The sequence below is a fragment of the Heptranchias perlo genome, chromosome 12, assembly GCF_035084215.1.
Source record: "Heptranchias perlo isolate sHepPer1 chromosome 12, sHepPer1.hap1, whole genome shotgun sequence".
Taxonomy (NCBI): domain Eukaryota; kingdom Metazoa; phylum Chordata; class Chondrichthyes; order Hexanchiformes; family Hexanchidae; genus Heptranchias; species Heptranchias perlo.
Genome location: NC_090336.1, coordinates 24,182,438 through 24,198,607, shown reverse-complemented (window position 1 = coordinate 24,198,607; position 16,170 = coordinate 24,182,438). Strand labels below are relative to the sequence as shown.

At 42.5% G+C, this 16,170-nt stretch overlaps 1 protein-coding gene across 1 annotated transcript in view; it reads left to right on the top strand.

The window, feature by feature from the left end:
* The first annotated feature begins 247 nt into the window (after positions 1-247).
* Positions 248-16,170, top strand: part of LOC137327901 (glycogen [starch] synthase, muscle-like) — an 87,691-nt gene continuing 71,768 nt past the window's right edge. Inside the window, exons 1-2 of the mRNA XM_067993810.1 lie at positions 248-457; positions 7,980-8,161. Coding sequence (XP_067849911.1) covers positions 346-457; positions 7,980-8,161 — 294 coding nt within the window. The 5' untranslated portion in view covers positions 248-345. The remainder of the gene's footprint in view (positions 458-7,979; positions 8,162-16,170) is intronic.

Below are 16,170 nucleotides of genomic sequence, written 5' to 3'. Positions count from 1 at the left end.
TAGAACTCCATCAGAAATAGTCTCACCTGACAGGCCTTTCCCTCCTCCCTCAGGTGATGACTGACCTACAGTGCAGTGGCAGTATATTTAATTCATTAATTAATTAATGACGCGGATTCAGCGGTTCCTGTAAACCAGCGCCCCCTGGTGGCCCCGCGCGGTCATTGCGGTTTTTTAAACCCCCCCCCCCCCCCCCCCTAGCGGCGAGCGCTGGTGTTTGCCGGCAGCTGGCTGGGTGCCAGAGGAAGGAAGGAGAGAGAGAGGGGGGGAGAAGCTCAGTCCGAAGTTGTACTCGGACCAGTTCCGATGCTTGTCGGATCGCTCAGCGGTTGAGCTCTCAGCACCATGTCCTTCCTGAGTAACTCGCCTTCTTATGGCTCCCTTTCCGGCTTCGAGGACGAGCTCCCAGCCGATAACCTCTTCCTGTTCGAGATCGCCTGGGAAGTGGCGAATAAAGGTAAGGGGCCGGGGCCGGGGGGGGGAAGAGAGCTGTGTCCCCCCCCCCACCCCCCGGGGGGCTGGCAGCAGGACCCGGCCGGGGCGAGTCACAACCTCCCGCTGGGAAATGATACACTGTCGCGGGTTGTAACCTTTTGCAGAAGCTCCTCCGTCTCCATTCAATTCAGCGACGCGGAATCTGCGTACGGTTTTTTGTTTAAAATCGCGCTTGCATTTATTAAATGTGCTTTATTTTAAAATGCCGTTTAAAAAAAAAATGTCAATATTGCAGCAATCCCAGTATTCAAATACATAGAATTCATGTTTATGGTGCAACACAGATTTTTTTTTAAAAAAAAAGATAACGCCGTCAGCCCCGTATTACATATTTCCCCTTACATGAGAACATAAGAAAAGTTCAAGGACAAAAAAAAAGGCCATTCGGCCCATCTGCGCTCATCCTTCCAGCACGTACGGCTGAAGGAATCCCAGGCGAGGCTCAGGTTTCCTGCCTGTTTGGGACCTGGCGTCACAGTGAGCGACACTTGAGCACAGGATTATTATATACTAATATTTTTTTTCTGTTTTTAATTGACTATTCCGTTGCTTTACACTGATAAAATGGTGGCAGTAATACCACTGTTCACCTTTTGGGTATGATGTGGAGATGCCGGTGATGGACTGGGGTTGACAAATGTAATCAATCTTACAACACCAGGTTATAGTCCAACAATTTTATTTGAAAATCACAAGCTTTCGGAGGCTTCCTCCTTCGTCAGGTGAATGTATTTTCATACTCACCTGACGAAGGAGGAAGCCTCCAAAAGCTTGTGATTTTCAAATAAAATTGTTGGACTATAACCTGGTGTTGTAAGATTGTTTACACCTTTTGGGTAGCTGACACTCTTCTGGGTATGAGTTTGACAATATGGTGGGTTCCCCACACAGGAAAGTTTGAAAACCATTTGTTTTATTGCCACAAGTCTCCCATTATAGCATCTAGCTGTATCTTCATAGTATCATAGTAGCTACAGCACAGGAGGAGGCCATCGGGCCCATCGTGCCTGTGTCAACACTTTGAAAGAGATATCCAATTAGTCCCATTCCCCTGCTCTTTTCCCATAGGCCTGTAAATTTTTCCCCTTCAAGTATTTATCTAATTCCTATTTGAAAGTTATCATTGAATCTGCTTTCACCACCTTTTCAAGCAGCGTATTCCAGATCATTACAACTGGTTGCGTTTTAAAAAAAAAATTCCTCATGTCGCCTCTGGTTCTTTTGCCAATTACCTTAAATCTGTGTCATCTGGTTACCAACCGTTCTGCCACTGGAAACAGTTTCTCCTTATTTACTCCATCGAAACCCTTAATAATTTGGAACATCTCTATCAAATCTCCCCTTAACCTTCTCTGCTCTAAGGAGAACAATCCCAGCTTCTCCAGTCTCTCCACATAACTGAAGTCCCTCATCCCTGGTACCATTCTAGTAAATCTTTCTGCACCCTCTCTAAGGCTTTGACATCCTTCCTAAAGTGTGGTGCCCAGAATTGAACACAATACTCCAGATGAGGCCTATTCAGTGTTTTATAAAGGTTAAGCATAACTTCCTTGCTTTTGTACTCTATGCCTCTATTATTAAAGCTCAGGAGCCCACATTTCTTTTTAACAGCCTTCTCAACTTGTCCTGCCACCTTCAAAAATTTGTGCACCCCCAGGTCTCTCTGTTTGAAACCCCCTTTAAAATTGTACCATTTAGTTTATATTGCCGCTCCTCATTCTATCTATCAAAATGTATCACTCCATACTACTCTGCGTTAAATTTCATCTGCCGTGTGTCTGTCCATTTCACTTGTCTGTCTATGTCCTCCTGAAGCCTGTTACTATCCTCCACATTATTTACTCCGTTTCTGAGTTTAGTGTCATCTGCAAACTTTGAAATTATACCCAAGTCCAGGTCATTAATATATATCAAAAAGAGCAGTGGTCCTAATACCAACCCCTGGGGAAAACCACTGTATACTTCCCTCCAGTCTGAAAAACAACCGTTCACCACTACTCTGCTTCCTGTCCCCTAGCCAATTTTGTATCCATGCTGCCACTATCCCTTTGATCCCATGGCTTTAATTTTGCTTACAAGTCTATTATGTGGTACTTTATCAAATACCTTTTGATTAACTGCACTACCCTCATCAACCCTTTCCGTTACTTCATCAAAGAACTCAATCAAGTTAGTGAAACACGATTTTCCTTTAACAAATCCGTGCTGACTTTCATTTATTAGCCCATACTTTTCCAAGTGCCAATTTTGTCTCGGATTATTGTCTTTAAAAGTTTCCCCACCGCTGACGTTAGGCTGACTGGCCCTGTAATTGTCGGGTTTATCTCTCTTCCCCTTTTTTGAACAGGGGTGTAACATTTGCAATCCTCCAGTCCTCCGGCACCGTCTCCATATCTAAGGAGGATTGGAAGATTGTGGCCAGAGCCTCCACAATGTGCACTCTTACTTCCCTCAGTAACCTAGGGTGCTTCCCATCTGGACCGGGTGACTTTTCTACTTTGAGTACTGCCAATCTTTAAGTACCTCCTCTTTATCTATTTTTATGCTATCCAATTACCTCCCCCTTTAATGCTATGATGGCAGCATCCTCTTCTCTAGTGAAGATGGATGTGAACTATTCATTTAGTACCATAGCCATACCCTCTGCCTCTACAAGAAGATCTTTTTTGTCCCTAATCGGTCCCACCCTTCCTTTGACTGTCCTTTTTACTATTTGTATGTTTATAAAAGACTTTAGGGTTCCCTTTTATATTAGCCGCTAATCTATTCTCAGTTTCCTTTTGCCCTTCTTATTCCCTCTTTTAAATTTCCTCTGTATTTTCCGTATTCAGCCTGGTTCTTGACTGTATTAAGAACCTTACATTTGTCATAAGCTACATATCTTGATTGTCTCTTTGCCATCACTACGCAGCCTGACACATTATTCCAGGCGTGTGCCATTCTTCTGAGTACAGAAGTTCTAACTTTTTAATATTGGTTTTAAATTTTCGTTTTCTCCTACTTTCCTGGCATATCTTGAATTAATACTCTAGGGTTACCTTGTCCATATGTCGCTTAATATTTTATGTACTTTGATCAAGTTTCCTCCTTATCTCTCTTTATATACATCTGATGACAGCATTAAGTATGTCCTATACCTATTGTAAAAGTACAAAGTCTGTATTGAGGTAAATTTTCTCATGTAAATTATCCCCCATTTTCAATCCGTTTAGTCGAGACACTGTCTCTGGAGGGATGTGTGAATGGCCTGTTCCCAGGCACTGCCAATGCCTCCTGGATCCCTTCCCCCCTGCTTGGAAGTGCCCCAGCTTCTGCTTGGCGTCTCGCCACTTTGACACAGTTTGGGAACCGAGCAGAGCCCTGAACGCTTAGTGCCACTGGCAGTCAGGCTGTATCTATATATAACTTTGTATTCATTTTCAAGATATAGGTACATGAAAACACTTCCCCATAAATAACTGAAGCAGGTGATGCAAAGTCATGTATTGCCAACAATATTGGCTACAAATTAACCCTTTCTTACTGTCCTTCATCTTCCTTTTCAACTTCCTCCGCTCCACACCAGAGACTGCTGGCTTATGCTAGAGTATGGTTCCACAATGCCAACTATCTTCCAGTCCCTTGCCCAAGTGATCCTAGACAGTGAGTGTTGGCAGGCTATTGTCCTCACCTCACCTCTGTGCAGGTGCACAGACCAAGGATCGAACCTGGTATTTTCCTGCTCTGTGAATCAATTCCTCATTGGGCAGTGCATTTACCAATTGAACTTGTCATAAAATCATTTGATCACACGGGAAGAGTGGCCCCTCAGCCAAAGGCACAGAGGGCTGTCGGTACTTGTGCAACCATGCTCAAGGATAAGTCAGTGCCTTCAGGAGAGGAGGGGAGAAGAGGGCAAAATAAAATGAAGGCGAAATGTGACCAGTGAAATGACTGAGCATGCCCTTCTGCCACTGTTTGTACCATCGTACATGTCTTCTCCATCAAGGCTTTCAAAGTACAGTATGGTTCACTTGGGCTTTTCTTTTAGTTAGGAAACCAAGAAGAGCAAGGCCAATAGTACAGGACACCACCAAGGTTGTACAGAGTAAGATAGAAACTAAGATAAATTGGGAATACTGAACGGGTGACACCAAGTTTGGAATTGAAAGACTTGTAGATTGTGGTAGGAAGGGAAGAACGAGAGAGATGAGGAGTTTTACAGTTTTCAGCTCCTGTAGTTAGAATAGGTGATGGTAGGATGAGTTTTGATTGCTAGACCTTGTGAGCAATAATACAGAACTTGTTAGTTAGAGCTGTTTCATTCCAATTCCCTAAATTTGTGGGGGGTGTCAAACTTCATCAGGATCAGCAATTCCAATTAGTCATGGGACGCGCATATCTAATTTAGCAACAGATGATACCGTAGAACTATTTGCTAACTTGTAATAGGAGGAGTGCATTTGAATTTGCTGCAAGGATCAGTTCTGAATGTACCTAGATATAGTTCAGCCACATAAAGGTGCAACATTTTATGTACATAATTCTAAAAATCCTTTCAACTTTGGTTAATAAAGCCTCATTTTAGCATTTTGTTAAATTACGTTTTCAGAACTTAACAAAAAATAGATATTTTTCTGGCGTTATTGTACATGCTTATTGAATGATACTTGCAGGAGGGTACATTGAATTTGTTGGATACCAATGCGTAATTAAGAGTTCAAGAAGTTTGTTCTTAGGGATTGGATGAAATAAGGGAGAAGGGGCTCTGCCCACATCAACCTGCACAAGTGATTGGAGGAAGGGCTGGGAGGGAAAGGAAAATCGGGTGGAGTGTACAACGGGCAGCTTATCCATTACCGCCTGTTTTGTGCCCTCGCTGAGGTTGAATTACACCCCTAATGTTACTGTGAATATTTCCAGTGTCACCTTTGGCACACTTCTTTTGTTGAAGAGAGTTGTGACAAGTCCAGTCACCAGATTTTTAAATTGAGAATAAATATCTGAATGAGTACTTTCTTAAAAAAAAAATTGCCGGTGTTGGGGTTAAGGTTAGGCTTTATTATTGACCCCTCCACTGTCTCTCATTTGTCACACTGCTTGTCCGATATCCAGTACTGGATGAGCAAAAATTTCCTCCAACTAATATTGGGAAGACCGAAACAATTGTCTTCGGTCCCTGCCATCGACTCCATCTCTCTCCCTGGCCACTATCTATGGCTGAACCAGACTGTTCGCAACCTTAGCGTTCTATTTGACCCTGAGATGAGCTTCCGACCACATATCCGCTCCATCACCAAGACCGCCTACTTCCACCTTTGTGACATCGCCCGTCTCTGCCCCTGCCTCAGCTCATCTGCTGTTGAAACCCTCATCCGTGCCTTTGTTACCTCTAGGCTTGACTATTCCAACTCTCCTGGTTGACCTCCCATCTTCCACCCTCCATAAACTTGAGCTCATCCTAAACTCTGCTGCCCATATCCTAACTCGCACCAAGTGCCGTTCACCCATCACCCCTGTGCTCGCTGACCTACATTGGCTCCTGGTTCGGGAACACCTCTATTTTAAAATTCTCATCCTTGTGTTCAAATCCATCCATGGTCTCGCCCCTCCCTATCTCTAACCTCCTCCAGCCCTACAACCCTCTGAGATCTCTGTGCTCCTCCAATTCTTGCCTCTTGCACATCCCCGATCCACCATTGGCGGCGGTGTCTTCAGCTGCCTAGGCCCTAAGCTCTGGAATTCCTCCCTAAACCTCTCCGCCTCAGTACCTCTCTCTCCTCCTTTAAGACACTCCTTAAAACCTACCTTTTGGTCACCTGTCCTAATATCTCCTTATGTGGCTCGGTGTCAAATTTTGTTTGAAAACGCTCCTGTGAAGCGCCTTGGGATGTTTTACTACATTAAAGCCGCTATATAAATGCAAGTAGTTGTTGTTAATTCAAAAGGACATCACTTTCATGAGCACATTTGAGATTTTGTCATATGTTTTGTTTTTCAGTTTTTCCCCTTTCTCGTCACCTGAAAGCCCTGATTCTTCCTGGCCAATGGTTCCATTGATGATGGTTGCCTTTCAACACCTCACTTCAGTGGCCATTCTTCAGTGTGAACCTGGACTGTGACTGTTGGTAGGCTATTAACCAAAAGGGGCATCAAAGTGGCACCCAATCCTTTCTAGCCGACATCTTCCTAAATGGACTGTCCAGCAGGTGTCCCTGGATACTGATCAGGAGTGGGAACCCTGACTGATTTCCCCCCCCCCCCCCCCCCCCCCCACCCTGTCCCTATCCCAGCAGTGATGAGGTCAATTCTGGCACCAGTCTGACTGAAATCACCGCAGAGCGGGGATTGAAATCTGAACTGCCTGGTCTGTAAATAAAGAGGGATTTGCTTTTCTTAAGTGCTATCTTTATTGAAGCAACTCTTGATTTAAAAACAAAACTTGCTAATCTTTTTCAAACCTAGAAGACAGTCAATTATTAAAAAAAAATCTATAGTAGGTCTACATGATGCACTCTGATTTAATGCTTCAGAAAATGTTAAAATATGGTCCTTACAATATGAAAAATTTCAACAACAACTTGCATTTATATAGCGTCTTTAATGTAGGAAAAAGTCCAAAGGCACTTCACAGGAGCGTAATCAGACAAAAATTGACATGGAGCCAAAGGCTCAAAGATATTACAAGGGGTGGTTAAAAGCTTGGTCAAAGTAGTAAGTTTTAAGGAGGGTCTTAAAGGAGGAGAGAGAGGTGGAGAGACGGACAAGTTTATGGAGGGAATTCCAGAGCTTAGGGCCCAGGCAGCTGAACGCATAGCTGCCAGTGGTGGGATGAAGGGAGTGTGGGATGTGTAGGTGGCCAGAGTTGCAGGAATGGAGAATTCGAACTAAATTGACTTCCAAATCCAGACTAGACTCATGCAGTGACAGTCTCTTCTACCTGCTGGATGTAAGGGTCCTACGTGGAACAAGTTTGGGCAGTTTCAATCCAGTTCTTAGTGGGTTTGGGCCGACAGCACATTAGTTTGCATGACATTGACCATCTCACTTAGAGAGGCCACAGGATGGCATGTTTGGGGAAAAATATCACATTGGTGCAGGAGTGGGATAAATATCTGGTTGGGAATGAAAGTGAAGGTTGTAAGGGTAGGTCTGCACACAGTGGTCCCAGTGATGCCTGGGCTTGGGAAGGGGGAGAATAGAGTGTTATAGTTTTGCTTGTGGGGGCAGCAGTCCAGTGTCAAATAGAACAAAATAGATGAACAGTCTGGAGTTTTGCTGATTATATTTGGGGATCATGGAGTATTTCTGCAGACCTTTTCCCTCAGCATATTAAATGGGTGGGACAGAATCCATGAGAGGGTAGTTGTACATGGTCTGTGGAAGGAGTGGCCAAATGGCCTTTTTTCTTTCGATGCTTTCTTGCATGTTAGAATATATGGTTCTTAATGCATATTAATGTATATTCCTTTGTTCAATTTCTTACTGATCTTTCTCTGTTCTAGTGGGCGGTATCTACACTGTCATCCAAACCAAAACCAAGTTGACAGTGGACCAACATGGAGAGAATTATGTTCTGATTGGTCCATACTTTGAGAACAGCGTCAAGACGCAAGTGGAGCTGATCGAACCACCGAACCCAGCCATTAAACGCGCTATTGATTGCATGAACTCCAGGGGTTGCAAGGTAATGTAAACCCCTCTAACTGTGCTGAGTTCGGAGCAACTCCATGTCTGACTGGTTAAATTGTGGAGAGGACATGACTGTATGTGGATACTGTAAGCAGCATTGGACTTGACTGTGTGGCAATACTGTACAGAAGAGTCATGAAAAGCTAAAAGACACGTCTGTGAATCGTTTATGTTCTTGAATTGTGAGAATCTTGTGCCGCAACCTTTTTATTTGTACTGTAGTTAAATATATACTGGTGAATTTTCCATAGTGTTGAGTGTTGGATGCAGTGTTTTAGAATATGAGCCTGCTAAACCTATACAGCAATCATTATCTCATTTGCTGGTTGTGCGACCTTGCCACATGGGAAGACTGTCAAAGCAGGGACGGGGATGAGAGAGCCACTATTCCAGAAAAAAAACAGCGAGATAGGGAGAAAGTGTGTTAAGTTAGTCTTGTCGGAGTATGCTCTTGGAAATTATAATGCTCGGCAACGGGGTGAGACCTACAAATTCCAGGAGACAGGCTCCAGAGCTTTCTGGGAAGGAGTGGAATGTTCATGGTAGTTCCTGGGAATTGTAGTCTTGGGGTTGCCCACAAACAATAACAAATTTGGCTGGCTCATTGTTGAGAGATGGGTGCACCCATATGTTTAGCAGCCCAATAATGTCTGTCATGTTACTTATTGAAAGGGAAATGGTTGGAAGTTTTTGGAGCCAAAATTATGTGTAAGATTTTTTTTTAAAGTTTGTTTTTGGGAGTTTAGGGTTGCTGAGGAATGCTGTATTTTGCAGAATTTTCTTTGCTGAACTATGAAAATAAAATCAACTTATTCACAAACTTGGTTCTAAGACCTTCTCGACCTCGCTCCCTCGAGACAATTAGCATTTTGCATCGCACCGAGCACGTGAAATCCTATTTAGAATTTTCATTTTTGTAGATTGTGATTTGGGGAGAAAATTAAAATTGAGGGAGAAAGGTTTTGTGTAATATGTTTGGTGAGTAATGAAGGTAGAAACTAATTAGAATAGAGAAGTTCACAGAGACTTAAAAAGTTAAACCAATGATAAAGAATGAAATTGACCAATGGCTGGACATTCACAACAGATAAAAGGACTTTCATTATAAGGAATATAAAGATATTTTAGCAGAATGTGACTTTCACCTCTTGGTCATCTGTTTGAATCCCTTCTGTCTGTTCGCTGTAAGGATGTAATGTGAAATGAATTTGGGACAGGCTCAAAAACTTGATCCTTGTGGGCATGCACCCGCAGCAAAAATCTGCCACTAATTTAGCAGTCTCACACAGAGAGGCCACAGTGGTGCGATAGTGTCCTTCTGAGGTTTGGTTTGAGGCAATTTTTTCGACATAGAGCTGAGTAAATGGCGCCAAGAGTGATGATATAACATCAACTTACATTTACGTAGAACCTTTAATATAGAAAAATGTCGCAAAGTAATTTAAAAAAAATGGATTTAGAGCCAAAGAAGGAGATATTAGGTGGGGTGACCAAAAGCTTGGTCAAAGAGATTGATTTTAAGGAGGATCTTAAAAGGAGGAGGTGGTGTTGGAGAGGTTTAGGGAGGGAATTACAGAGCATGGGGCCAAGGCAGCTGAAGGCATAGTTGTCAGTAGTGGGGCAAATGGAGGGGGAGGCACAAGAGACTAAAGTCAGAGCAATGGAGGGGGTGGAGATTGTAGGACTGGAGGGAGTTACCAAGGCAGGGAAGGACAAGCCGTGAGGGATTTAAATCCGAGGGGAATGGGAGCCAATGTAGATCGGTGAGGACAGGGGCAATGGATGAGTGGAACTTGGTGTAGTTTAGTATACAGGCAACAGAGTTTTGGCTGGGCTGAAGTTTACAGAGCGTGGAGGATGGGAGGCCAGCCAGAAGAGCATTGACATACTTATGACAGAGGCAGATGGGCTGAGATAGGGGCAGAGAAGGGTGATGTTTCGGAGGTGGATGAATATGGGGTTGGAAGCTCAGCTTGGGGTGGAATAGGACACAGAGATTGTGAACAGTCTGGTTCAACCTGAGATAGTGGTGGCGAGTGTTGGAATCGATGGCAAGGGTATAGCGTTTGTGACCAGGGCCGAAGATAATGGCTTCAGTCTTTCCAACTGTTTAATTGGAGGAAATTGCGGCTCACCCAAGATAGGATGCTGGACAAGCAGACTTAACAGTAAAGAGGCAGCGGAGAGGTCGAGAGAGGTGGTGAATAGTAGAGCCTGGACAAGGGTTGTTGTCCAACCTCTTGAACACAGATGACGTGTTGCTGGAATGTACTATTGGTGGCAGAGAAGGGGAGATAATTTCTAACTGTCTTTCAAAGGAGTCTAGTAGTAAAACTCACTGTTTAATAATTATGTACATATTTATAATTTTTTCAATGCACAGTCATTGGCAAAGAGCATGTTACAAAAGGTTATGAACATAGGAACAGGAGTAGGCCATTCAGCTCCTCGTGCCTGCTCCGCCATTTGATAAGATCATGGCTGATCTGTGACCTAACTCCCTATACCCGCCTTTGGCCCATATCCCTTAATACCTTTGGTTGCCAAAAAGCTATCTATCTCACATTTAAATTTAGCAATTGAGCTAGTATCAATTGCCATTTGCGGAAGAGAGTTCCAAACATCTACCACCCTTTATGTGTAGAAATGTTTTCTAATCTCGCTCCTGAAAGGTCTGGCTCTAATTTTTAGACTGTGCACCCAACTCCTAGAATCCCCAACTAGCGGAAATAGTTTCTCTCTATCCACCCTATCCATTCCCCTTAATATCTTATAAACTTCGATCAGATCACCCCTTAACCTTCGAAACTCTAGAGAATACAACCCCAATTTGTGTAATCTCTCCTCGTAACTTAACCCTTGAAGTCCAGGTATCATTCTAGTAAACCTACGCTGCACTCCCTCCGAAGCCAATATGTCTTTCCGAAGGTGCGGTGCCCAGAACTGCTCACGGTACTCCAGGTGCGGTCTAACCAGGGTTTTGTATAGCTGCAGCATAACTTCTGCCCTCTTGTACTCTAGTCCTCTAGATATAAAGGCCAGCATTCCATTAGCCGCTTTGATTATTTTCTGCACCTGTTCTTGTCACTTCAATGGTCTATGTACCTTAACCCCTAGGTCCCTTTGGATATCCACTGTTTTTAACTTTTTACCATTTAGAAAGTACCCTGTTCTATCCTTTTTTGATCCAAAGTGGATGATCTCACATTTGTCTACATTGAATTCCATTTGCCACAGTTTTGCCCATTCACCTAATCTATCAATATCGCTTTGTAATTTTATGTTCTCATCTACACTGCTTACAATGCCCCCAATCTTTGTGTTATCTGCATTACCTTCGTTTTACCACGTGGTGGACAAATGTATAAGATGCTATCGTCTGTGCGGCATCGAATATAGATTTCCCCTGTCACAGTTCTTGAATGCCTCAAGCAGTACCACAGTAAACAGTATGATTAACAGGATTGGGGCAAAAAACCCCCTTGTTTGATGCCATTAGTTGCTGCAAATGGTGACGATACGTGAATGTAATCTATTACTTGGGCCATCGTACCAACGTGTAATTGCCAGACAATGTTCACAAATCCGTGAGGACTTTAGAACTTTAGAGAAATCTCCTACAGTACATCACAGTTCACGCAATCAAATTCCTTTGTCAAATCAACAAAAACCACATGGAGGTTCTGGTGCATCAAGCACTCTCGGGTCAATCCACATTGAGTGCTTGATGCTGACACTGGACGCCTGAAATGGAAAGTGTCTCATTCCCCAACATCAACATCTGTCCACATGAGCACAAAATTCACTGAGAAGATAAAATAAAACAAAAATACTTATATAAAAAGAAGGAAAATTGCAATTATTATATCTCAGAAACTTCTCAACGCTTCACACATAATTCATTCTTTTGAAATTTGAACGTGCAGTAAGATCCAAGAAATATCAAACAATGAGGTGAATGGTGGTCTGATTTTTGGAGGTGGGAGCGACATTGGCCAGGACACCTGGAGAACTCTTCTTTGAGCAGATCTTTAACATGGTTTCAACCTCAACCAGAAAATAGCACCTCTGATTGCTTCAGTGCTAAAGCAGAGAGTCAGACTAGATTATGTGCTCAGAGTAAAGCTTGAACCCACAACCTTTTGAAACAGAGTTGAGAATGCTACTCACTGAGCTAAGTTTGGGGATTGTATTCATTTTGTTTTGTCACAATCTTTAACCATAAATAATGTACATACAAATAGATACTTGTGCATTTAAAATAAAAATCTGTTTTTGTTAACCCAGTTATCAAAGGGACCCCAGAGATTGTTGAATCGCTCTTCCTTAGATTGTACTCTCGCTGAAATCCTGGCCTGCACTGTCTGACGTGTTGTTCCATTCTGCCGACCTTTCCATGCCTGTGCATTTCTCTTTTGCCTATTAATAATCCCATTCCTGAAAGTGTAGCACGAGCAGCAGCTATATATACATAAGAACATCAGAAAAGTCAAGGACAAGAAAAGGCCATTCAGCCCACAGAAGCTCGTCCCTGTAGTGCCCTAACTTTCCCATTATAGCACCAGGCTGCAACTAATATCTTTCCCTCTATCACCCTACCTGGCAAATTATTTCAAACATTTATCATCCATTGAGTTAAGAAATTCTTATCGGTTTTAAAATTACCCTTCAACAACTTATATTTTATGTTTTTCATACTATCCTGGCTTACTCTTAAAATAATATTCTGGATTTATCTTGTATATCCATATAATTTTATATACTTCAGTGAGGAGATACGCTTTTAAACATCATCTCTAGATTCTTTTCTTATACCTCATTCCCTTGTCACTTACGATCATACTTGTTCCTTTTTTACATCTGCCTCGATGCATGCACGTTAATATAAGGCAACCCACATATAAGATGACCCCCTAAATTTCAGACAGAATATATTAAAATAATCTTATAATCTATAAAATGCCCCATCAGATACAACAGCTCTCCAGAGAGAAGACTTTACCTTGTATTGATACCGCTGAGCACAGTCAAGGAACGGGAGACCAGGAGCCTGAGGGAGGTGAGCAGGACCATAGGGAACAGAATGGTAGTCCAGGTGCTGGAGAGAAGTGAGCAGGAACCGAGGGTAAGAGAGGCGAACGGCACTTGTGTGCCAAAATGGACAGGAAAATGGGATAGTGCTTGAATTCCTGTGAGTGCAATCTCCAAGTTCAGATACACTATCATCTATAAAATTACCTCTACCTTCACCCCAAACACCAACCTAATTTTCTAATTTCTAATCTGTATCATTATGTTCTAGTGTGTAGCGTGTACTTCCTGTAACTGCAAAACTTCAGTTAATACTTCTTGTCACGCTTTTCCCATTACCTCTGTCTGTAATGCTTTTCTGTCATGCTGAAACTTGGAATTTTTAAATCCTATTTCTTATACTTCTGATTGGCTTATTCTACCCACGTGATTCACTCCAAATCTAGTTCTTCTAGCTCCCAAGTTGTGTCTCCGCTTTCCTATGACCTGGAAAGAACAGGCCTCTTTACTGACCCAAACTCCTGTCATCCATTCCTGCTTCTGTTGTTTGCCGCTATCCACTCCTCATTCTGTTCCACTCCCTGGTCTTCACACCTGCCACTCCTTGAGAAACGCTGCAATGCCGTGACCTGGGAACTTGCTTTAAGTTCTTTGAAATACTTGTGCTTTTATTTAGATGGTAAAAGTGCAATAAATGCTTCAAAGAACATACATTTGCAAAATATAGAATAAGTTCACTCAGCACGTTAAATAAGTAAGAGTCGATTTCCAGGTCAGTGCTAGGTGAAAGACTTTCCAAATGCTTTCAAACTTTTGGGAGGGAGGATGGATGGAGGAAGACTGATGGCCCCCATTCTTCTTCCCCCAAAATACTGCCATACTTCCCCTTCTCCAAACACTCAAACATAGATATTCACAACACAAATAAAGGCCATTGTTTCAGTGATAGTTCTGGTAGAGCAATCGGAGACTGATCCCAATGTCTCACTCTCTCCCATATTTTTGTATGTTCCTCTACTTCAAATAGTAATCCAATGTTCCCTTAAAAGATGCAGCGCTGTCTGTCTCAGTCACTCTCTGTGACAAAGCATTCCATGTTCCAACAGCCCTCACGGAAAATAAATTTCCCCTAACTTGTCTCCTCACTCTCAGTAACAATTTTAAGCTAATGACCTCTTGTCATTGATTCTCCAACCAGAGGAAATAGTCTTTCCCTATTCACTATTAAAACCTTTCATTATTTTGAAAATCTTAATTAGCCTTATCTGCACCAGTGGAAATTGTCCTAGTTTCACAAGTGTCTCCTCATAATTGTTAATTGTATCATGTGATTTATATCAATTAGTGTTAATTGTATTCAGGTGGTGGGTATCACTTGGGGAATTTCTTGTATCATTTTTATAGGAGCGCTTATCTAGGGTGTGGTGTGTGTATATATAATCTCTGAATAAATGCTTGGAAGCAACTAAAGACCAGGCTTGAGTATTCTACCCTTCACTACTTGGCTATCCAATTTATAACAATAAATATAGTATCATCTTGATAAATCTATGATGTGTGCTGTCTATGGCTTTAATTTCCTTTCTATAATGGGGCACCCAAAACTATGAACACTACTTTAACTGTGGCCTAACCAATATTTTGTACAAATTTCTCGCTACGCCTTTATTCTAATATGTTATATCCCTAATTATAATGTTGTTGGCCTTTTCTTAGGCTTTATCAACCCAATCTTGCAATTTCAGGGAATTATATATTTGAACCCCTGGGTCTCTCTCTTCATTTACACCTTTCAGCACTTTTCTATTGAGTATATACTCCCATTTCTTGTTTTTTCTCCCAAAATATATAATTCACACTTCTCTGCATTAATTTGCATCTGCCACCTGTGTACTCATTCTATTAATCTATGTCTTGCTGAAGTCTTTTACAATCCTCCTTGCTAGTTTGGCTCTGGGTGTGGCCATTGGCATTGCAGCAGATGCTTGCTTCAAGGTTAGGATGTTCTGGGGAGCACTGTTCATTAGCTTGAATTTGTTGAGGCATTTGGTTTTCACCCTCCTTGTATGTTACCAAGAGGGCTGCTGTTGCTACTGGAGTTGGAGTGGGAGGGAGTGGATCAGAAGCCCTTTGCCTTGGACAGAGTGGTTGGCATTCCTGTGTGATATGAAGAATTCCATGTACTCGCTATGTGAATGCAGAGGTAGTTTGGTAACTGCTGGAAATACCTGATTGTGTTGTCCACAATACTTGGTTAACCTTGTTGAATTCTTTCTATTTGTTCAGGAGCTTGGTGGATAGGCATCCATGAGCTTGCCTTAGGCTCTGGGTCTTTGTATAGTTCAGGTATTTGGATACTATTGTCCATGGATAGTTTGCTTTTTTGGGCCAGGGCGTGATGTACCATGCACTCACTTGGTTACCACTTCTGGGTGAAGATCAAGTAGCTTAATGAGAATTGTTTGGATGCAGGTGACTGTATCTTGGTGGTCTATCATTTCCTTGACTGAAGAGTCTGTGTTTTTTACCCTTATATTCAAGCTCAAGTTTCTGAACAGCATTTGGTTGTTATGCATGTGGTCCATCTACTCTCCTAGTCTGATGAAGTAGTATCCAAATTGCACTGATTCACATCTCTGTTGTTTCTCTGTGTTCTCTATCTACAGAGGGCTGCAATGGTCATACCGTTGGTCATTTGTGATCTCAGCAAATGTTACTGCAAAGGTCCAAATGGGTTGGGAGCTCAAGGCTACGGTGTTTCCATTGTGTCCTGGATATGTTGCCCATGCTAGGGACAGGATACGGCTTGTGCCTAAGGCCTTATTCTCTCTACGCGCCCTGATGATAGTCATAGAGAAGGCTTCCATTCGGCTGTATCATTCGTTTAACTTACTCCCCATCCTGGAGCTGAAGGGTCTGGCTGGGCCTGGGGTCATTCCTGTGTTGGTGGTTCTGCTGAGTTTTATGTTGGGG